Source organism: Apium graveolens, chromosome 10 (assembly GCF_009905375.1).
Source record: "Apium graveolens cultivar Ventura chromosome 10, ASM990537v1, whole genome shotgun sequence".
Classification (NCBI taxonomy): Eukaryota; Viridiplantae; Streptophyta; class Magnoliopsida; order Apiales; family Apiaceae; genus Apium; species Apium graveolens.
The window spans coordinates 139,977,166-140,001,149 of record NC_133656.1 but is presented as its reverse complement, the minus strand read 5'-3'; the positions used below and the strand labels follow the sequence as shown (position 1 = coordinate 140,001,149).

At 41.3% G+C, this 23,984-nt stretch overlaps 2 protein-coding genes across 3 annotated transcripts; one reads left to right on the top strand and one right to left on the bottom strand.

Annotated features, from left to right (window-relative positions):
• Positions 1 to 905: 905 nt before the first annotated feature.
• On the bottom strand, positions 906 to 20,229 carry LOC141690839 (chorismate synthase 1, chloroplastic-like). Of its 2 annotated transcripts, none has more exons than XM_074495600.1 (13): positions 20,072 to 20,229; positions 19,714 to 19,864; positions 19,572 to 19,648; positions 19,400 to 19,458; positions 19,194 to 19,277; positions 19,004 to 19,096; positions 18,643 to 18,723; positions 18,248 to 18,379; positions 18,067 to 18,169; positions 17,887 to 17,981; positions 17,719 to 17,784; positions 17,190 to 17,274; positions 906 to 1,111 (listed from the first exon to the last, which is right to left on the bottom strand). In XM_074495600.1, exons 1-13 carry the CDS (start codon positions 20,166 to 20,168, stop codon positions 1,095 to 1,097), a joined length of 1,140 nt encoding a protein of 379 aa, XP_074351701.1. In that variant the 5' UTR covers positions 20,169 to 20,229; the 3' UTR covers positions 906 to 1,094. The 2 variants fall into 2 exon arrangements, with proteins under 2 accessions (XP_074351701.1, XP_074351700.1); XM_074495599.1 differs by lacking the exon at positions 906 to 1,111 and adding an exon at positions 16,597 to 16,839 and having other exon boundaries at positions 20,072 to 20,228.
• Positions 20,230 to 21,134: 905 nt separating this feature from the next.
• Positions 21,135 to 23,792, top strand: LOC141689443 (putative pentatricopeptide repeat-containing protein At3g25060, mitochondrial). Its single transcript, XM_074493724.1, has one exon. It carries the CDS (start codon positions 21,220 to 21,222, stop codon positions 22,987 to 22,989), a length of 1,770 nt encoding a protein of 589 aa, XP_074349825.1. The 5' UTR covers positions 21,135 to 21,219; the 3' UTR covers positions 22,990 to 23,792.
• Positions 23,793 to 23,984: the final 192 nt, after the last annotated feature.

The following is a 23,984-nucleotide window of genomic DNA, read 5'->3' as shown; positions in this document are numbered from 1 at the left end:
AGTTCCTTCTATAAATAAAATTTACTTTCTAAATATCCGACATGCATAGATGAATGAATATTTACATATTAAAATTTTATTATATCGATGGATACAAAACTAAGAAAAAGGAGAAAAAAAGTACATAACACGCTGAAAATACTAAAGGCCTGTTTTTCATTTTTCATTTTTTGATTTAATGACGTACATAACAATATACTCCCTCTGTCCCATTAAATTTTATACATTATTTTTTGGCACACTTTTCAATACTTCTTTAAAGCATAATTTCATAACATTTTTTGAAATTTTTTTCTCTGAATAAAAGTTTTATGTTTAAACTTTAAAAATAAAATATTATGAAACTATACTTCATATCTCAAAATACGTGAAAATAGTAAACGTGTAGAACCGATGGGATGGGACGGAGGTGGTATGTTTTTAATGCCCAGTAATGACGTACGTTTTTTAAATTTATTTTGATTTTTCTTTTTTTATTAACTTTATTTTTTAAATATTTTTAATTTAAAATTCATGAAAACGATAATTTTATTACAAAATTATTTGGTTTAAATCATTTAAATAAAAAAATCTGATTAAAATTCATGAAATAAGATAATTTTATTACAAAATGTGCTTATATAATATAGTATTAAAAACAACCAAAAGAACCTTGATTAAACACGAATTATATATAACTAAAGATAGATATATTGTTTACATACTAAAATAATTATTAAACAACGACAAAAAACAATCCCTCTCTTGACCTAATTCTTTATTTCTCAAAAAATCTAATTAATAATTATAAGCTTTTATTTGTAAAAAAATAAATTTTCGCCCATGTGTAGCGGGCAAGAAATACGAGTCTAAAGTCTAATATGGAGAATGTTGTATGTTTGAACTAACAGATTTAGTTCACAAGTAAAGAGAAATTTACTATCATATATGATATATCTCAACTATACTGTGTCGCATATCTCACGTGAAAATATTTATTCAGCCCTGACGAAAAAATGGATTATATTGCCTCAGTTGGTTAAAGAGCGATAAATATCTTATTAGTTAGAGATTCGAATTCACAGGAGGAGGATATATAATTATGTCTCATGAGTTCACGGTTGCGGATTACCTATGATAAAAAAAATTATATTAGACAAGAGTAAAAAAAAATATTAGACAAGAGTAAAGTAAAAGATTATATTAGACAAGAGTAAAATTAAAGGGAATTTGACAAATATACCAATTTTTCGATATTTATTTACAACTCTACTATCTTACTCAAAATTTTACAAATTACTAAATTTTTAAACATACAAACAATTAAATTGCAAAACTATCATCTTCATCTTCCCATTCTTTTTTTTAACTTCTCTGCCCTCTCTCTCACCTCACTACTTCTCTCTCCTTCCCTACTCGCTCCCCCTCCCCCCTTTCTCATCCCTCTCTGCACCTTTGCTTTCTCCTCCGCCGAAGAAGCCGCCGCAAACGTGGTCTCCTGAAACCTAACCTCTACACTTGGTACCTTAATCCCAGTAATATATTCAATTTAAAAGATAACAATCCCTGCATTATTATTTAATTTGATCGAATTTAACACTGAGTGATAAAGAATGTGTTGACGGAGGAATTTGGTAACAACAAAATTTGAGGTTTGTAGCCGGAAACAAGATCTGAGATGGCGGTTCTTCGTCGGAAAAGTGAACAGTGTTTGGTGGTGGTGATTATTGGGGGCTGAGATTGCTTAGGGTTAGTGGTGGCTCCTTTGCGCTCTCGCTTCTAACCCCTTACAATTTGCCTACGTACCCCTATTTATAGGGGATCAAGCCCACGTAGTTCTTGGGGAACAAGAAACCTAATGGGCTTAGATTTCTTATCCCGAGGCCCAATAGGAAACCTACTGGAAACCGTCTTCTACTAGCTTTAGGAATGTCCGCCGATGAGGCCCAACCACAAAGGCCCAAGGCTCGTCCGCGGCTTCGAGACTTCACGGATAAGGCATCTCCCTGGCCAAGAATAACCCTCCGCTACCAGCTGTTTCTCTAGTCCGTGGATGCAGGTATAGCCATGGTTCACCCCAAATGTTGGACGCATCCATGTCCCCCGATAAGGAGCCCCTACCAGATTTCAGGACAAGTGATCCCAAGCTTTTAGGTGCAAAGTGCAGGATACTCCGAAGTCTCCCAACGAGGACACCCGTTGACTACAGAGACAGAGCTCCCAAAGCACACACCAGATTTCACCCCACATCCCAAATGAGGACACCCATTGACTACAGGAGGAGGCCTTCAGTCCAGGCATACCCCTGGAGGTCTCTGACCACGGACACCGCCTTTCCTATAGATATGCTACAGGAAGGAGTTCCTCAATAGAGTACCTGCATCAAGTAGGTTAGTAATAACAATCTCCATCTTCCTTGAGCCTTCTAGAGAATCCACCTAATCAGCACATAAAAGCTATAACTATGTCCAAGTAGAAATTCAAGGCGCGCCCTAACATCTCTGTATGTTGGCACCGCCCTGTATCACCAGCTTTTGGTTTCTCATACCATTTTACATCATAAGGCGCGCCCTAAGCTATTCATCTTTGGGGCTGACTTTAATTCTGCCCAAGCCACAGTATGGACATGTCGAAGTAATCATGTCCAAATAATCCACCCAAGGAGCCTTCCTTACCTAGGGCGCGCCCTAAGGCTCACTATAGGACAGACTCCAATTAAGTCACCCATCTATCTTTTTTCAACGATTGGACGCGCCTCGTCATGTTAAAGGGCGCGCCTTTAAGGCAAAACGATCACGGGCCACTCAACTATTTAACCAATGCAGCGCGTTCTTAGGGCGTGCCATCTGTTTATGGAAAGTTAATCTTATCTTTTCCTAGTTTTTAGGCGTTTCTCCTTCAATTTTACCTTTTTTATCAATCTTAATCTGAATATTGTTTATACCAACATTTGGGCATAACAACTACCCCCCAAATTCCATATGTCATTTGAGAATGGGATTGGAATTTCTCTTTATCTTTAACAAAATCTGTATAAACAATTCCCTAGTACTACTTCTGGGGCGCGCCCTCAACAGGGCTTGATCTGTTCAGAGTTCCCATTTTCGCGCATCCCAAATATCACACTTATGAGGCGCGCCTTAAAAAGGGTGTGCATTCCTAAAGTTTCGGATTTTGCATTCAGGATTACTGAGTTAATTTATACGAGGCGCGTCTTCAAGAGGGCGCGTCCTTCAATTTGAATTTATTTTTTAAAACGGTTCCCCTGTTTATTCGGAAATCGTGCCTGACGTGATTGGTGTGATTTATTTTAACAGCTGTCAATTTCACCTATAAATACAAGTCACCGTCAGTCATTTTCATTTTTACTTTCACTTTCCCCTTTCTTTTCATTTTCTCTTTTTTCACCAAAGACTTCAACTCCGGCGATGAACTCTTGCCCAGAATCGGCCTTCTCCGTCACCGTATTCTCGATTTCTTCCAGTCAACGTCTTCTCCATTTGAAAAGGTATGTAAATCTTCTTTCTTCTCGGGATTTCATCACACAAATAATACTGCATGCTACATTGTCTCTTCAACTTCCTTAATTGTTCTTGATGATAAACACAAAACGATGTATGTATCTGTGTATGTATATCTTATAATTTCAAATTTTGTTGCTCTAGATCTGAAATCATGGGGTCTAGCTTTTAACTTTATGTTTCTAGTAATCCCAACCATTTTTTCCTCAAAATTAAAAATATACGTCCCATGATAAGGCGCGTCTCTTTGTCGATACGAGGCGCGTTCCTTTTACTTTAAGCCACGCCAATGTCATCCAATCTTCCAGTCTTTTATAGATTTTAGGACAGAATAGGGCGCGCCTTCATGACTCGCCTCACCCTTCCTTTAAGTCTATCCCTACCTTTTCCGTTTCCTTCATATTTTTGTATCTCGTTCTTTCGTATTGGGCGCGCCCTCAACATTTTTGGTTTTCTTGGCAGCTGGAAGACGAGGGCGCGTCTTCTCCTTTTCACCCCTTCAAGGATTTCCTTACCAACTTGGGAATCTATTCTCCTCCAAACGCTTACTTGGATCCCCAGCTTCCAAACGCTCACCATACTCCCGAATTCCTGAACCTGGTGGCGCGCCTTCTTCAAGACTCCAAAAAGGGTTCCTTAATGGCAGATTTTTCAGATAGCTCATCCACGGACAACATTCCCTTATCTCATAGACACGGAAAACAAAAATTAGTCCAAAAAGAGAGGTCTCCAGCCCCAACTAGTACAGAGCTAGACGATGATGATTGGTTTGAGAGCTTAAATGCCGACAAGTATAGGGGTGTTGAAAGGGGGGTTAATGTAGACGCTGGGCCTTCCAAGGTTTTTTACAAGGCTGTTTCCACAAGTCTATCTCCTCAGCGACCAAAGGGCGCGCCTACCTCTCCTACTCACGAGGGCGCGCCTGAAGCAAATGTATCACCACTCCGTGATGAAGAAAACTTCTTTGATGAAGACTCCTTTCAATTTTCCACCTCTCCTGAGCCTTCTCCAATTCCCTTCCAACATTGGGAAGTTTCTGACAGTGAATTGGATTTTGATTGGGACGAATTCGAATCGTGTAATGAAGCTGTGAAGAAACGTTTCAGGAAGGAACATGGGAAGCTTTTCTGCGTGGGCCTGTCTTCGGCTTGTTCAGACGAACAACTAGGATGGCTCATGGAGTTTTATGACATGGAAGGCATATGGGCGCGCCCTTTGAGCATGATGCGGCCCCATATCTTCAATTATGGGAGAAACTTTAAAATTCCCAGAATGGTGACCAGCCCCAAGCTGGTGTCTTTAGGTATAGGCGCGCCATTACATCCCTTCCTTAGGAAAGTGATAGAATTCTACGACGTAGCTCCACTCCAACTTTCTCCCAACAGCTACAAGTTCGTCATGGCCTTGTTCATCCTCTATACGGACTTGGGTTTTTCCCAACCGTCCATGGCCGAAGTTGCTTATTTTTTCAATCTAAGAAAGTCTGACCACGGGTACTATTATTTGGTGGTGGATAAGCAGCATAACAAGAAGGGTTTCTCCTCTGGCAAGCTTAGCCACGAGAAAGGTTGGAAAGAGAACTTTTTTTACCTGTATGACGTTCCCAGGATAAGAATAAGATTCAATAAGTCACCAAGTAAGGACGCGCCTTTGTATCTTTTCCCTTATGTTATTTTTACATTTTTTCTTTCTTTTCTCATTCTTATACTTTTCCAGACAGACCATCTTCAAAACTCCTTAAAGGCGAGCCCAAAAAATGAGCTGAAGCCCTCCTTAGAGTGGCTTCTGACAGGTGGAACTTAAAATCCTTAGTTACTCGATCCAACTTGATGCGAGTAGGGATTCTTTCTGACCAAGTAGGAGTGAAGTGCAAATACGTAAAATTTAGGAAAGGTGCTCCTGTTTTCCGTGTTATCGACTTAGGTAGCGAAGAAGCTGAAGAAGAAGAAGAAGAAGAAGAAGAAGAAGAAACAGAGGACGGTTCTTTACAAGGCCTGGATCCTTCAGGTTAACTAACCGTAGGATATAGAGGCGCGCCCTTATCCTATTGGCACGTCCTTTTCTTCTGTCATCTTTAATAATCACACTAGATGTAAATTTTTGTTTATTTAAGCTCCACCTTCCAGGGCGCGCCCTTTGCATCTTAGGCATAACATTTTATACATGTTTGTCAATATTATTATTATTATTATATTTAGCTGCCATGCTTAACTAATATGTCCCATGTTTTGTGCAGAAATGGCCCCTCCAAGAATCCCTAAATCCTTTGGGGCGCGCCCTGGTGATAAGCCTAGGCCGAAGTCGAAGAAAGATGTTCCTGCAGCTCAGACATCCGTCCCCACTTCAGCTCCCATTCCTCAAACAACATCTGTTCAAAAATGGCCCGTAATTGACCTTACAGAAAAACAGGGCGCGCCCAAGAGACATAGAACAGAGGGCGCGCCTTCTGGTTCTTCTTTCAGCGCTCTTGGCCCCATGGGTGCCCTTCATGTTTCAGATGAAGAAGTGGAACAGTGGCAGGCTATGGATTTGGGAGATGCTGTCCGTGCTTCTATAAAAGCTTCTTGCCAACTGTTCATCCACTCCACCCAAGTGGTGGACAAATTACTTGAGGAGAAGGCGCGCCTAGAGAGGCTGCAGGGTGATAACAACATTCTGAAGAATACCCTCACAGACAAAGACTTCTTGCATGCCAAAGACATCAAAGCTAAGGATTCTGAGATCTCTTTCCTCAAGGATGAGGTGGCCAATCTCACTTCTCAATTAGAGATTGCCAACAAGAAGGCTACCTCTCTCCATACTGAGCTTGTTGGTGTCAACTTGAGGATAGAGTACCTCGAAGAGCAACAGAAAACAGGCTGGCCTGATGAGAAGAGGGAAATGACAGATGAAGCATTTGCCAATGGTTTTCATTTTTACAGGGTGGGCTTTGTGGCCAATGATCCTGACTATTCCTTTGAGAAATTTGGGGAGGAGACTGTTGCTGAGATGGTGGAATTCAAAAAAGAGCATGCTGCTGAAATCAAGGCAAGGAGGATAGAGCTTGGATTAGAAGAAGAAGAAGAAGAGAGGGAGGGCGCGCCTCAAGAGGAATTCTCCAAGGACGCGCCTGAAGTTGATCCAACTGTACCCCTCCAATCTATTCCTCCAACAGACCAGTCCCAAGGCGCGCCTTAATCATTTATAGTCTCTAAATTTCAGATACTTATGAGGAGCCAGCCCTCTTTTGATGCTGTGCAAAGTTGTATGACTTGTTTTGTTGCTACTTTTCCTTTTTGCATCGTGACTTTCTGCATGGCCTAACATCTTTTTTATAAAAACTTTGTTAAGGCACTTCGATTTTTCACTTGGCCTTTTTACGTTCACATGGATTTTGTGACTATAGGGTGCGCCTTATTTCTTGAATTTGCAAATAACACCTATTTGTAATCCCTTTGCGATATTTTACTCAAGTATTAGTCCACGGGCGCGCCTTAACCGAGGGAGCTTAGCTTATTTTGATGGCCATGAACACTTGTTCCTTTCACCCTCGTACACTGTATTTAATCTTGATTATGAATCAACAATTACTAGACAGGGCGCGCCTCAATATAGGGTGCGCCTTGGATGTTTTCCAAATGAGTAATTTCATGTTAGGCAGATAAAACAATTTGAAGTAACTTTTCCTTTTGATTGATAATGCGCTCTAGTGTTCAAATTACACCGGTCACATGGCTACTATGCTCTATGGGGAAGTTATTTGAAAAAAAAAATTCTTCCTTCTGCTAGTTCCAGGGTTCGCAGTCACATGTACTACCCCCATAGGCTAGAAGGAATTTATTTGCTACTAGCCTATTACATGAGAATCAAATAAGAAAACAAGGGGGCACAGCCACACCCTACTGATAATACTTTCGTAGATGTTCTGCATTCCATGCTCGAGGAATAAGTTTACCATCCAGGTCTTCTAGGCGATAGATTCCCTTCCAGAGTATAGCTTTGACCTTGTACGGTCCTTCCCAATTAGCCCCAAGCACCCCGTGTTGAGCTATCTTAGTATTAGGCATAACCTTTCGCAACACAAGATCCCCAACCTTGAATGGTACATATTTAACCCTTTTATTGAAATACCTTGCGACCCTCTGCTGGTATGCAGCAAGCTTTAATTGAGAGTTCGTTCTGGCTTCATCTAGCAAATCCAAGTGAAGCCTCTGGTTAACTTCTGCATCTTCCTCAATAAAGACATCTCTCCGGAGGGATCCAGCTCCTACCTCCACGGGAACCATGGCCTCATATCCATAAGTTAGTAGAAATGAGGTTTCCCCTGTAGTCATTCTAGGAGTCGTATTGTAAGACCAGAGGATCATGGGCATTTCTTCTGGCTAGTCTCCCTTATTTTCTTCCAACTTAGCCTTCAAGGTATGCTCTATGATTTTGTTTATGGCTTCTATCTGACCATTACTCTGCGGATGATAAACCGCAGTGAAGTCTTTTTTAATCTTTAGGTCTTCACAGAGCTTCCTTAACTCCTTACTATCAAATTGTTTCCCATTGTCTGAAATGAGCTTGTAAGGAATACCAAACCTGCATACTATGGAGTTGAACACAAAATCCCTTATCTTTTTTGCCGTGATTGTGGCTAATGGCATGGCCTCTGCCCATTTGGTGAAATAGTCCACAGCCACCACAGCGTATTTCACACCCCCCTTTGCTTTAGGTAACTCTCCAATGAGATCAATCCCCCACATGGCAAAAGGCCAGGGACTTGTTAATGAGGTAATGGTGGTTGTCGGGATGTTGGAATAGTTGGCAAACCGTTGGCAGCGATCACAGGCCCGGACAAAATTGAAAGCATCTTCCCTCATAGTCGGCCAGTAGTACCCTTGTCTGAGCACTTTAAATGCTAAGGAACCACCCCCCGAGTGATTGCCACAAATCCCTTCATGCACCTCTCTGAGAATATAATTTCCTTCTTTCCTGTCCACACAACGTAACAGTGGCTGGTTAAATCCTCTCTTGTATAGTACCCCATCATACTCGACATACTTTGCAGCTTGGTACCGAAGATGTCGAGCCTGTAGTTTATCCTCCGGTACAGCCCCTGATTGAATATAGTTATGGATGGGGGTCATCCAGCTTTCTTTTGGGATTTCTTGTATTTGACACACCTCCACCTCTGGGATACTTGGAACTTCCTGGATTCCCAAGGGGATTTGTCCAAGTTGTACGCCGTCCATCTGCGACCCCATCTTGGCCAAAGCGTCCACATTACTATTCTCTTCTCGTAGAACGCTTTCCAGTCTGGCACTTGAAAATTTTCCCAGTAGGCGTCTTGCACATCTCATATACAACTCTGTCCACGGTCCTCGGGCTTGGAATCCTCCGTTGACTTGATTGACAACTAATTCAGAATCACTTCAAACTATCAAATTCACGGCCCCTACTTCCAGAGCTAACTTCAGACCGTTAATCAAGGCTTCATACTCAGCATCATTGTTGGTAGCATAAAATTTGAGATGGATAGCACTCATCAAGCGGTGCCCCTCCGGACTGATCAGGATTATCCCGGCACCGGACCCGCTGTTGTTTACGGCCCCGTCCACATGTAATGTCCACCACGGGTGGGGAAGTTCCTGCTTCTTTTCGTCCTGATAACTTTCTTGCGAGGTTGGTTCTGCCGGTACTATGGCCTTATCATCAATTTCTTCATCAAACTCAAGTACGAAATCGGCCAGCGCTTGTCCTTTGATTTCCGTGCGTGGACAATATTCCAAATCGAATTGCCCTAGCTCTATGGCCCATTTTAACATTCTTCCCGACGATTCGGGTTTATGTAAAATTTGCCGGAGTGGATAAGCGGTGCGAACTTCTATTCGGTGAGCCTGAAAATACGGTCTTAGCTTTCGTGCCGCAAGAATAAGAGCGTACACAAATTTTTCCATGTTAGTATATCTGGTTTCTGTATCTAGCAACCTTTTGCTTACATAGTATACAGGCCACTGGTAGCTTGCTTCTTCCTTTACCAAGACGGCACTGACGGAATATTCTGACACCGCCAAATATAGAATTAATGTTTCTCCATCTTCTGGCTTGGTCAACATCGGCGGATTTCCCAGTTGTTCTTTGATTTTCAGAAAAGCTTCTTCACAATTAGGGGTCCACAGAAAATCCTTCCCTCTCCCTTTGATTGCTTTGAAGAATTCTTTGCACCTATCCGACGACTTTGACACAAATCGATTCAGGGCCGCAATCCTTCCTGTTAGACTCTGTACCTGTTTGACACTGGTGGGGGATTTCATGTCTAGCAGAGCTTTTATTTTTGCCGGGTTGGCCTCAATCCCCCGGTTATTGACCATGAATCCCAAGAATTTTCTCGATTCTATGCCGAACACGCATTTCTGCGGGTTTAGTTTCATCCTATATTTTCTCAGGATATGGAACATTTCAGTTAAGTCGGCGACATGGTCTTCCGCCCTTTTCGATTTCACGAGCATGTCATCCACATACACTTCCATAGTCTTCCCAATCTGCTTCTTGAACATTTTGTTTACCAACCTTTGGTAAGTGGCACCGGCGTTGATCAGAACAAATGGCATTCCAATATAGCAGTAGAGCCCTCTATCAGTGATGAAAGAGGTGTGCTCCTGGTCAGGCTCATACATAAGGATCTGGTTATACCCGAAATATGAGTCCATGAAGCTGAGCAGGGCATGCCCCGCCGTAGCGTCGACCAACTGATCAATTCTTGGTAGGGGAAAACTATCTTTTGGGCATGCTTTATTTAGGTCGGTGAAGTCCACGCACGTTCTCCATTTGCCGTTGGGCTTTTTTACCAATACCGGATTTGCTAGCCATTCTGGGTAAAAAGATTCTCGAATTAGTCCGACGTCTAGGAGCCTTTCTACTTCTTCTGCTAGGGTTATAGCTCTTTCTCCACTTACGGCCCTTCGTTTTTGTCGAACCCCTTTATGCTTGGGGTCGATATTCAATCGATGGCACATTATTTCTGGATCAATCCCCACCATATCAGAATGGCTCCATGCAAATACATCAAGGTTTTCTAACAGAAATATTGACAGACCTTCCTTTATCCTTGGTATCAATTGGGACCCTATTCTCAGAACCTTACTCGGGTCTTTTTCATCAACGGGGATCTCGATCGTATCTTCTGCTGGCCCCATCTTTTCCGTCGGCATTGGTATCCGGGGATCCAAGTCAAGGGGATTATAGATCTCCTAATCTTGTAGAGAGGGTGCATTCCCTTCAGGAGGTGTGCCTTGCGTAGTAGAGTTATCAATTTTTTTAGTATATTTTGCGGGCGGGGGTGCTTCTGCAAGAGGAATGACGTCACCCTGTTCGAGGCTTTGCAAGACACCGAATCTTCCTTCTAAACGTTCCCCGTGGAAATCTGCTTGGACTATGGTATACATCGCCTCCTCTTCTTCTTCCAACATCTCAATTCTGATTGTGTCTTCCAGGTACAACATTGTCGAGGGCAACTCAGAGGGATGTTCTTCTTCTTGCTCAACATAATAGTGGACTCGGATTTCCTCGGTCGGTTGCTCAATGCTTTTCTCTCGATCCCCGTCCGGAGTATCATTGGCGTGGGAGTCTTTTCAGAACCCTTTCATTGCTTGCCTGTAGCACTCCCGTGAATCATATTGGGAACCCCTGATACTTCCCACTCCATTTGGCGTTGGAAATTTGATTGTTAGGTGATGAATTGAAGTGATGACTCTCATCTCCCGTAGAAAAGGTCGTCCCAATAACACATTGTGGGATGATTCCTGATTCAGAGCCTTAAATTCGAGCATCTTTGTTACCGATAGTGGGCTTTCCCCTAGTGTGCATGGGAGCCGAATTGACCCCATGACTCTAACTCCTGCACCTGAAAAACCATAGACCCACGAGTCTTCCCCCGACATATCCTGATCAGGCAGTCCCATCTTCTTGAAGGTGCTGTAATAGAGGATGTTTGCGGAGCTTCCATTGTCCACGAAGGCTCTATGGATATTCTTTATACCGATTTGGATGGAAATAACCAACGCATCATTGTGTGGGTGATGTACCCATCGGGCATCTGTTTCTCTGAAAGTGATATCCATGGACTCCCCTTTAAACACTTTGGGTGGCCGGGTTTCCACCCTATGAATATCTGTGAGAGGCCTAAACCGGGCTTCCCTAGCGTATTTTGCCAAGGCTCGGTTGTTGCATTCCATTCCGGGATCTCCCCCGTAGATTGTTCGGATACTTCCATCTCTGATAAATTTATTTTCCTCCGGGGTATCATTGTTTGTCCCGCGTGGGGCTCGTCTTTCCTCTTCCCTTGTCCTGTCATCCTTGTGCTTCCTTACTTCCTTGACTACCCATTCTCCGAGGTATCCTTCCTTGATAAGCGCTTCGATTTCGTCTTTTAAATGTCGGCACTCGTGCGTGTTATGTCCAGATGATTCATGGTATTCACAATATTTTTTCTTGTCTTTGCTTTGCCATGATGATAAAGCTTCAGGTTTCCTAAATAGCCCTTTATTTCTGTTTACCTCATAGATATGGTCGATAGATGCGACCAAAGGTGTGTACCGGCTTGTCTTGTAGTCATAGTTTGAGGGAGGGCTCCATCCCCTCCTTGTGCTTGTTGTATTTATCCGGTCTGGGCTTCGACTATTCCTTCGGTATCTCGGGCTTGGTGACCTATCCCTCTTCCTTCCTTTGTTTCTTTGACTCGACTGTGAAGTTGGTTGTACATCTGCCAAAGATTGTTCTATAGCTTTAAAGGATTCTGCCAAAGCGAAGACATCTGTGAGAGTGGCCGGATCTTTCCCTTGCAAGTGCTTCCAAAAATCTGAACCAACCCTTAATCCTGCGATCAGGAAACTTTTTAGGGCTTCGTCTGAGGCCCCCCTCACGCTAGTAGACTCGGCGTTGAACCTTTTGAAGTACGATGTTAAACTTTCATTTTCTCTTTGCCTAACATTGGCAAGAGTTGTGACAGAGGGAGCGTATCTCACCGCGGCTTGGAACTTAGTTAAGAACAAATTCTTCATATGATCCCACGAGGTGATCACTCCTGGCCCGAGCTTTTGAAACCACTGCTGGGCGCTTTCTCTAAAGGTTACCGCCAAGAGACGACATCGAGCCAAGTCCGGGACTTGGTACACATCCATCTCTATATTAAAACGACCCAGGAATTCCACCGGATCTGAGTTTCCGTGGAAGCGGAGATCGCTGGTAGTGTTGCGATACCCGGCCGGCAATTGCGCATCCCTTACTGCTGCCGAGAATGGGGACGGGATTTCAGCTGTAGCCGCCACCCTGCCTTCGAGATGGTTAAGTAGCCTTTTCAGATCTCCTACATTGAAAGTTCCCACGCCGGGAATGGTCTGCATTTGAGTCTGTGAACCTTGGGGTTGCAATGGAGGTATTTCCACTTGATTCCCCCCGGGAGGGGCTTGCTGCTGGTTTGTATTCTGGGCGTCTTCAGGTATTACAATTATTTCAGGATTTCGTCCCTGATTTCCCCCTTGATTCTCTTCTCCACCTTGGCCGCGGCCTCGAACCGTACCGTGGTCATAGTTTTCTATATTCCTGGGGTCATCATGTTCCACATAATCATAGCCATCTGCTTGGTTATTCCAGCGGGAATCGAGGTGTCTGCGGTAATTGTCACGACGGTATCCGTCTAAATATCTGCCTCGGCCTCCACCTCTTCCCCTCCATTGAGGCCTTCTCCATCAATCGTTTCCATACCCACGTCCATGATCGCGGTGCCGCTCCCGATTTTCCTGGGGATTCGGGGGCACATGCGTTGGATCACGGTGCCGCTCCCGATTATCCTGGGAATTCAGGGGCACACGAGTTGGATCGCGGTGCCGCTCCCGATTATCCTGGGAATTCAGGGGCACACGCGTTGGATCGCGGTGCCGCTCCCGATTTTCCTGGGAATTCAGGGGCACACGCGTTGTATCATGGGGTGTCACATCTCCGTGATCAGCTTCTCTCTGCCATTCAAGTAGCACCATTCTCAAATCGTCATCGCCCAAGCGAATCCCCAAGCGATCTTTCAGAGCTGCGAAGCCTCGTGGCTGATTCTCCGGTATTGATTCCGCCTGCCGGTGTTTCTCGAGACTACGTCCAGAACGGTGTGGATGGGTGGCTCCCCGGTTATCTGTTCGCAGAATTTTCCGTCCATCAGCATCTTCTTCCACTAGCTCAACGATCGGGGACGTGTCATTAGAATAGTCCAGGCGTCGCGGGGTTATCGGCACGCGCCCTCTTTCAGTGTGGCCATGGCCGACCGAGACATCCCTGTCTGTCATGGGTGCTTTTCCAGGCGCCTGAGCCGCTCGGTTGTAGCGAAGACCTCTCCTGCCCTTGCGTCGTTCCACGGTGCTTAACCTTGAATCGAAACCATTCAAAGCATCGCCCATGCGATACAGTTGTTCCAACAAGTCAGCGTTGCTGATGAGCACAGGCGGCTGTCCTCCAACGTCCGGTGTGGGACGGTCAGTCATTGGCGGAACGTAGGGTTCATATTCATAGCCATGATCGGAATCTTCTTCAGAACTTCCATCGTAAAAACCTCCATCGTGATATTGAGACATCCTTCCTCCCAGATGTAGATCTTGTTAAGCCCCTCCTTCTAGCGCCAATTTGTTGACGGAGGAATTTGGTAACAACAAAATTTGAGGTTCGTAGCCGGAAACAAGATCTGTGATGGCGGTTCTTCGTCGGAAAAGTGAACAGTATTTGGTGATGGTGATTATTGGGGGCTGAGATTGCTTAGGGTTAGTGGTGGCTCCTTTGCGCTCTCGCTTCTGACCCCTTACAATTTGCCTACGTACCCCTATTTATAGGGGATCAAGCCCACGTAGTTCTTGGGGAACAAGAAACCTAATGGGCTTAGATTTCTTATCCCGAGGCCCAATAGGAAATCTACTGGAAACCGTCTTCTACTAGCTTTAGGAATGTCCGCCGATGAGGCCCAACCACAAAGGCCCAAGGCTCGTCCGCGGCTTCGAGACTTCACGGATAAGGCATCTCCCTGGCCAAGGATAACCCTCCGCTACCAGCTGTTTCTCTAGTCCGTGGACGCAGGTATAGCCGTGGTTCACCCCAAATGTTGGACGCATCCTTGTCCCCCGATAAGGAGCCCCTACCAGATTTCAGGACAAGTGATCCCAAGCTTTTAGGTGCAAAGTGCAGGATACTCCGAAGTCTCCCAACGAGGACACTCGTTGACTATAGAGACAGAGCTCCCAAAGCACACACCAGATTTCACCCCACATCCCCAATGAGGACACCCATTGACTACAGGAGGAGGCCTTCAGTCCAGGCATATCCCTGGAGGTCTCTGACCACGGACACCGCCTTTCCTTTAGATATGCTACAGGAAGGAGTTTCTCAATAGAGTACCTGCATCAAGTAGGTTAGTAATAACAATCTCCATCTTCCTTGAGCCTTCTAGAGAATCCACCTAATCAGCACATAAAAGCTATACCTATGTCCAAGTAGAAATTCAAGGCGCGCCCTAACATCTCTGTATGTTGGCGCCGCCCTGTATCACCAGCTTTTGGTTTCTCATACCATTTTACATCATAAGGCGCGCCCTAAGCTATTCATCTTTGGGGCTGACTTTAATTCTGCCCAAGCCACAGTATGGACATGTCGAAGTAATCATGTCCAAATAATCCACCCAAGGAGCATTCCTTACCTAGGGCGCGTCCTAAGGCTCACTATAGGACAGACTCCAATTAAGTCACTCATCTATCTTTTTTCAACGATTGGACGCGCCTCGTCATGTTAAAGGGCGCGCCTTTAAGGCAAAACGGTCACGGGCCACTCAACTATTTAACCAATGCAGCGCGTTCTTAGGGCGTGCCATCTGTTTATGGAAAGTTAATCTTATCTTTTCCTAATTTTTAGGCGTTTCTCCTTCAATTTTACCTTTTTTATCAATCTTAATCTGAATATTGTTTATACCAACATTTGGACATAACAGAATGTACAAAAAAAATCGATATTACCTATCAAGACGTTGTTTAATGGCAGCAAAAAGTCTATAATTATCCTGATCGGCGGTGGCCAGTGCATTGTTGACGACAAGTTGACGATGAAATCTATCGAGTTTTCTAACATCGACAATCCTAATATCTTTACCTTGAGTTTGGAGAGCTGACATCTAAGCAAGGCGAACTTGGTCCGTTTCTGAGAAGGCAATCTCTCGAGTGCAGCCAAAGAAACTCATTTTGTTACTACTTACAAAATTTAATTGTTCTTTATATAAGTTTTGGTACAGCATGGACACTCATTTTTCGCTATTTGCAACCATTTGGGCAATTTATTTTGCAACTAAAGGTAATTTTCAACAAATTTTTTTAAATTTGTATTTTTGGTTGCATATATGGTTACTAACCGTATTTTTGCAAATATTTTTTTAAAGATAGTATTTTGCCAATTTGTTTTAAAAAATGATAGTATTTTTACAAATTTTTTGTAAAACTTGGATATTTATGAAAAAAATCCAAAATTTTATTATATAGCTTAGAAATGTTGTCCTAGTCAATAATTTTTATGTGCTGTACGTATTTTAATTAAACCTCAACTTAATTGTTTTGTAATAAATAATGTGCATTCCTTATATACAACAGTATAATGCATTTGTCATCCACATAGGCTGGTTAATCTAGCCTCCCTGGTAGATGAGAAATGCATACAGCATTCAAGGATCACAGCAAGCTCATTGGCATGGACTTGCAAATGCTGAGTATGTATACAATACATAAGTGAACTGGTGAAGATGGAGTTAAACATTTAGATGAGTTTTTAGTAAGTAGGCCAAACTACACATATGTGGTCCGTTTGGTTCGTCGTTACCTCAGTTATATATATTCGAAAGGGGAAGTCGAGCAGTTATATTCGGAAGAGGAACTCAAGTGAAAGCTTTAGCGTCAAATTAATTACCTTAAATTCATGCCTCAACCGGGCATTCTTACTCGGCATTACTGAGTACGAGGAGCTCAAGGGAGACCTTGGCAGCGTTTAATCTGATTTTACTGAGCTCAAGAAGTAATGCCATTAAGAAGGTAAAAGGATTTAGAGAAAAGAAAAGGGAAACAAATTGGAGAAAGGACTGCATATGTTTAATCTGATTTTACTAAATGAAGGTACAAACCCACAGAAAGCAAAACATGGCTTATTTTGAAATCAATGTGCACCCTTCAAACAAGTAGGCTAGCTAGCTCATGTTTTGCAATAGATTCCTGTAGATCTGAATTGATAGGGAATAATTCATTCTGTGAAAATTGTGACATCAATTGATCAACAAGCACCAAGGCCACCATAGATTCCACTACAGGCACAGCTACACAAACAAAACCATACGATTATTGGTTATTTCAGAGCTGCAAGCCTTTCAACTTCTTTTCGTGTTGCACAATGCTACTTAGGGGAGAATGAACGTCAATTTTGGCAGCGAAAATGCTTAAATGGTCAGTTGGTCGACAGCTATATTAACTGATATATTGACATTTAAGTTTATGTTTTTTAATTTGCTAATTAATTACACATGCACACACTGACCTCCCTCAAGGGGGTACAGGAACTCAACCACAACACCGGCACTTTGTTGGCTTTAAGTTTATGCTTAGCGACATAAAGCTAGTGATTTATATTGGTATAATGTGTGCAAAATGTGCATCGTTTGATACAAACCTCTTACGGCAACACAAGGTTCCTGGCGACCACGGAATGTAAGCTCTGTCTCTTGCTTATCCCTGGTAACTGTGCTTTGTTTCCTCTGCATAACCATGATCATGACTTTCGTAAATTTACAACTCATAGATTCTATCTATGCTGTATTCTTTTGATTGTGCAATCAAAATCATATAATAGCAAATACGGATGTTTTCTGCTGCTCAATTAAATATATATAACTCTTTATTTTGAAAAGGTCAAGGGCAAGAACCTATACACTTGCCACTCATGTTGCAGAGCTAAAGGCATCCGCTAGGCTGTAAGCCAAGGAAGTTATATTTAAAAGACACATATACACATGTTCGAAAAATAACGTGTATATAGTGCATTCCATTTCCATAATCATGTACTGCATTTCTAGGGCATTGTCAATGACTGTTGCTGCATTCATTTCTATTGAGCAAGAAAAGAACCGCAAACGTCTTGTATATGATTGTTGAAGGGCGAGGGCAATTGTTTTATAACAAAATGGAGAGAAGACACTTACTCCAATAGTAGGTGTTGGCTTAAAGGCTATCCTCATACTGATAACTTCTCCATTAGTTATGCCGCCCTGCAGATGATCATAAGATATACTCCGATGAACAAAAACTAATTAAAGAGGGAAATAGTAATCCACAATTGAATTTAAATACTAAAATCCTTGATCAAGTACCTGTATCCCACCAGACCGGTTTGTTCTTGTCCTGATTCGGCCATGTTCATCTCTAAAGAATTCATCATTGTGCTCACTGCCAGTCAGAAATGTACCTAGAAAAATAATTTCTCTGTTTAGAAGATAAAAAAAAATCATACTCTGGCATAGTATGGATTTAAAAGTTTCGATATCTCTGACCTGAGAACCCACTGCCAATCTCAAAACCCTTTGACGCTGGCAAAGACAAGGCAGCTTTAGCCAGCTCAGCTTCAAGTTTATCAAATACAGGTGTACCAAGACCCTAAACTCAAGCATATTTGGTTACAAGCCTGTCTTCACATACACACACAGATTGGGGGGGGTCAAGATAGCCACTTACACGTGGAACATTTCTTGCAATACACGTGACAACACCACCAACAGAATCATCTTGTGCTCGAGCAGCCTCAATGGCAGCAATTATCTTCTCGGCATACTCAGGATTCGGGCACCTTGCTATGTTACTCTCGATCTGAAAATAATGCAGAAGATTGGTAATATTATCTAATCACATGGACTATGCGAACATGTGTTTCTGTAAGAAATGAGGGAAGGAACTAGCAGAAATGATTAAATAATAAATTAATGAATTCAGTATGAGAAATTTAAATGGAATCGTTCACCTGTTGATAATACTACTTGGTACTGGCTACTGATAATGGAGTAAACATATTGCTTATGAACATTATTAAGAAAAACAAATCAGCGATTTAAATTATAATTGGACTAACATACCTGATCCAGTGTCAGAGTCTCATGATCAACCAGGTCCTGGGGAAGTACAATCTTATGGGCTTGAGAGACATAAGCAAGAATCTGATAAGATTTTGTATGAACAAGGCAATAATGAGAAATACTAAAGAAAGCAGAAACAGCAATTGCACAGTAAATAGTTATCCGATGTTTCCAACAGATTTAGGGCCTTAGGCATGTGAGGGAAACTAATCCGTTAAGAGACATTCTAGCACTTGATTATTTTGGAGGAGCAGCCTAAAGGCCTACATAAATTGAAACATCTATGTTGAGCTTAAGAGGAGACTTTTTTAGAACTATATTAGAATTGCCAGAATGACCGTTATCTGAATGTCAAACCTACCTCGGTTCCTGAAAACAGCTTAAGAATTTTCTTAGCAACAGCTCCAGCTGCAACTCTTGCTACAGTTTCTCTACCTGATGATCTTCCACCACCCTAAATTGGATGAACACACGAAAGTAATTTAGACAAATAGATCTATTATTTCAGTTTCCCGGTGAATGCAGATTATAAGACTGTTAAAAGAAGTTACCTGTACTGATCTCACCCCGTACTTGAAATCATATGTTGCGTCAGCATGAGAAGGCCTATATGCTATTGACAATTCATTATAAACCTGTAAAGACCGACAACACAGACATAAAATTTATGAATGCCGTGTTGTAATAATCAGTATTCCAGAAGAGAGCTTTAAGCAGAATTAAAATTTTAGAAAACTAAGCGTCTTATTGCACTTACATCGCCTTGATGATTTGTATTTGGAACCTTAACCATTATTGGAGTTCCGGTAGTCAACCCTGCATCAATGCACTAATAATCAGACCATTTCCAGAAGATAAGAAGCACCAGAAGTATCTAATAAACTTTATAAGTAGAATAAATTTAGGAGAAACAGAAATTTAGAAATAACCTTCAGAAACACCGGAATATATAGTGCACGTATCAGTCTCTTTTCTAAGGGTAGTAATTCGGCTCTGACCTGGTCTCCTGGGATTCAAGAACTTAAATGTAAACAATAATATATTTAAACGAGATCATGAAAGACGATATACCTTCTATCAAGTTCTATCTGCATATCAGCTTCAGAGAGAGGCAAGCGAGGCGGACAACCATCAATCACACAACCAACACCACCACCATGCGATTCTCCAAAAGTGGTCACTCGAAAATTTGTTCCATAAGTGCTCCCAACTGATCTTATCTCTGTCAAGGTGCGCCATTAAAGTTCTCAGTCATATCTTAGCCAAAAGACAAAAAAAAAAACAAATAATAGTATCGGTCCACTAATTAGATGCACGCCTAACTAGAGTAATCTACTATGCAAAATGAAGCAGCAATGCGCGCATAATCACAGATACAATAGATGAAATGAGGACATATATATATATATATATATTTGTATGAACTAACTGAGCTTGTTGTGATGCATTTGGCGAGAAACAGAAGATGGAAAAGGAGATCCAACGAGGGAGGAAACAAACGCCATGATTGAATAGGATGAGGCCATTGCATGTGATTATAATGTCAGACAACAAGGGCCACTTAGGACCGTGCATTACAGTGTACACAATAAATATTTAAAATGTGTTGGTATTTATAACTAGAGGGGGCCAATACTTAAATGGGAGAAACCTACCGGAGGTCCGGGGGCCAGCTTGTGACCGTGCATTTCTTTTATTTAGTTATAAAGGTACAGTAACCCAAAATTTGTCAAAATTTATAAAATGACGTGGCAGTGTTAAAATTTTATTCTTAAGTGCATATCAATGCACACCAGTTTTATATAATTACGAGGAAAATTATTGTGAAAAAAATATAACAATATTTGGACCTCAAGCATTCTTCATATTTTATTGTTCTTGTAGACAAATACCAACAACTAACTCATGATTTTCGGACCAAATTAAGAGAACGCAGAATTACAATTTTAAAGAAATTCGGTACAATAATAAATTGTATATATATATATATATAATCGTGTTTCTATAAAAACTTTTTAAAACGAGAATCGTGAGAATTTGTCGGATTTTTTGAAAGGTTGGATTTCAAATTTAATAAATTGTAATTTTGTACAAATCAAAAATTTAAAATGTTACTAAATCATCAATTTTAACTACTAGTAAAAGCTTACATATAGATATTTAATCATTCATAATAAAATATAGCTCTTTTGATCTTGTGTAAGAAGGATTTTTACATATTTTGTTTCTTTAGCTCGTTTGTGAAACTGGTTACATTAACAGTGATCTCTCGGGTACTTCCCATATCATATTACCCCCATATTATTAGATTATTAGGTGTCTTATTTTAACTTTTAGGTGATCAATTAATCGAATTTTGATCAATATTTATAAAAAAAAAATATTAATTATTTTATAAAACTGAAAAAATAGATTAGATACATCTTCTAATAAAATACGGTTTTAAAATTTTCTTATAATTATATAAATTCGCTACACCTATTTATCAAAGAAATAAATTTGCCATAACATGTTTCCTGGATCAAGTACTTATTTTTGTCACATTTTCTTGAATATATAAAATAAATTTATGTTGGTATGTTGTATAAATTGTTTAATAATCTAAAGTCTGTGTTTTTAGTGTATAAGGATAGAAAATCTATTGCAAAGATTCATGCTTTGTTACTACTAACTGGCTTTCTTGGTCATGGAAGTTGTGGTAGTCAACTTATTGGTGCATATGCAAGAACTGATGACTTAAAAGCTGCTGTTAAGGTGTTTGATATGTTGCCTCACAGAGGCATTGATACTTGGAATGCTATAATTGTTGCGTTTTCGCGAAAAGGTAGTCCTGGTGAGGTGATGGATTTTTATGGCCTGATGGAATTGGAAGGTGTTAAGCCTGACAGTTCAACGTTTACGATTGCCCTTAAGGCGTGCGCGAGTTTGTTGGACTTTGAAATGGGTGATAATGTACGTCAACGGGCTGTTGAATGTGGTTATGAGAATGATGTTTTTGTTGGTTCTTCTGTTTTGAATTTGTATGCTAAGTGTGGGAGGATGGATGAGGCAATGGTTGCGTTTGAGAAGATGCGGAGAAGGGATATTGTTTGTTGGACGACTATGATTTCAGGGTTTGCACAATGTGGGAGGGTGAGTGAAGCTATTTGTGTGTATAGGCGAATGAGGAATGAGGGGTTGGAAGGGGATAAAGTTGTGATGTTGGGGTTGATTCAGGCCTGTGCAAATATTGGAGACACGAGAATGGGGCTTTCTGTTCACGGGTATCTGATTAGGAGATATTTGTTGATGGATGTTGTCGTTGAAACAAGCTTGGTGGATATGTATGCTAAATATGGAAGATTGGAGCTTGCTTCTTATATGTTTAGGAGTATGCGCTCTAGAAATGTTGTTACTTGGAGTGCTATGATCTCTGGGTATGCTCAAAACGGTTTTGCTGCGAATGCACTTGAATTATTGATAGAAATGCAGAGTATTGGATTCAGGCCGGATATTGTTTCGATTGTGAGTGCACTTTTGGCATGTTCTCAGGTTGGTTTTTTAAGAGTAGGTAAATCTATACATGGTTATATTGTGAAAATGCTTGATAATGATCAAGTTTTGAGCACTGCATTGATTGATATGTACTCAAAATGTGGATTGCTTGCTTGTGCTCGTACGTTATTTGATGTCATAAATTTAAGGGACTCAATATTATGGAATACTATGATTACTAGTTATGGGATGCATGGACATGGAAAGGAAGCTCTTTCACTCTTTCTAGGCATGACAGAGACTAATTTAAGACCCGATGATACAACTTTTGCTTCTCTCCTTTCAGCTTTAAGTCACTCGGGCTTAGTAGATGAAGGACAGTACTGGTTCAATGTAATGGTTAGTCAATATAACATTCAACCTAGCATAAAACATTATGCTGTTATGGTTGATCTTTTGGCTCGTGCAGGACATGTAAAAGAAGCATATGATATGATCAATTCCATGACAGATGAATCTGGGATTGCCATATGGGTGTCTCTGTTGTCTGGTTGCTATAATTATGGGAAGTTGTCAATTGGAGAATTGGCAGCAAAGAAGATTTTAGAAATATATCCAGATGACCCTGGAAGCTATGCTCTTGTATCAAACTTCTTTGCTGCTTCAAGGAGGTGGAATGAAGTAGCTGGGGTGAGGGCAGTAATGAAACAGACCGGGACTAAAAAAGTACCAGGTTGCAGTGTTGTGGAAACGGATGGGATACTTCACACTTTTGTTATGGAAGATAAAAACCACCCCCAACTTAAACAGATCATCGAGATTCTAGGTAAACTAGAGTTTGAAATGCTAGATGCAGAAAGCAACCCAGTCTGAAATCTATATGTATGATTTCGAGAAAGAAAACGCCAGTGTTGTTACTTCATAAACTATTAATCTCCAATGAGATTTTGGAGACTATGACTAGATTGAGATCAAAGAGAACCTCAGATGACCAGGCCCTGTTGAGATTGTCCTTGTCACATATATTAATTTAGGGACCAAGTGATTCCTGCAAAAGTTTGATCAGCTATGTATTGTTGGTCTCTGTGTTTTGGGGGTTTTCTTCAACTGGTGTGTTCTTGATCTGATTGTTCTCTTATGACGATCACAGTTATAAGCGAACAGGATTCTGCTGAACGCTTGACACAGTGTAAGAAAGGATAGATTCAATCTATGACCACTACAACATTTAAGTAGGATTAGCCCACTGAACTCTAACTATCAAGTACAGGCCACCACCATTTGAAAGGATATACAGTATGCTACTAATGTGCTAGCCAGGTCTTAAATTCCCATTGCTGAATCGCTTAATATTGACTGGGGAAACACGATAAGGAGATGCCAACAGCATATAGCAACCCTTCAATTAATGGTGATGCTGAAACTTCAGCCTGAAAAAATGGACGTATAAGAATGGCGTACGTTAAGATAACAAAAATGTGGAAAGAGAAGGCAGGCTATATCCGAGGAACATTTTTATGCGTTTTCATCCTGAAAATGAGTATATGATCCAAGTTCCAGCTATAATTTGATGTGTTTTTTTCTGGTGTGTACCACTTGGCACGTGCTAAGGGTTAATGCTTGATAATGCTTTATAGATGTCCACAAAATATTGATGAAAAACTATTAATGATGAACCCCAGCATGCACCTCCACCAACAAAATTTTAAATTTTAGTAACTCATCAATCACATTTTATTAGTATGTGCTCATGCACTTGACAAACCCTAATTTGATATCGGGCCTAGATGCTTTTGGAATTCTGAAATGTTGGAACAAGCTATAAATACTACTTCCTCCGTCCCATTGGGATGTTTACATTGGGGGAC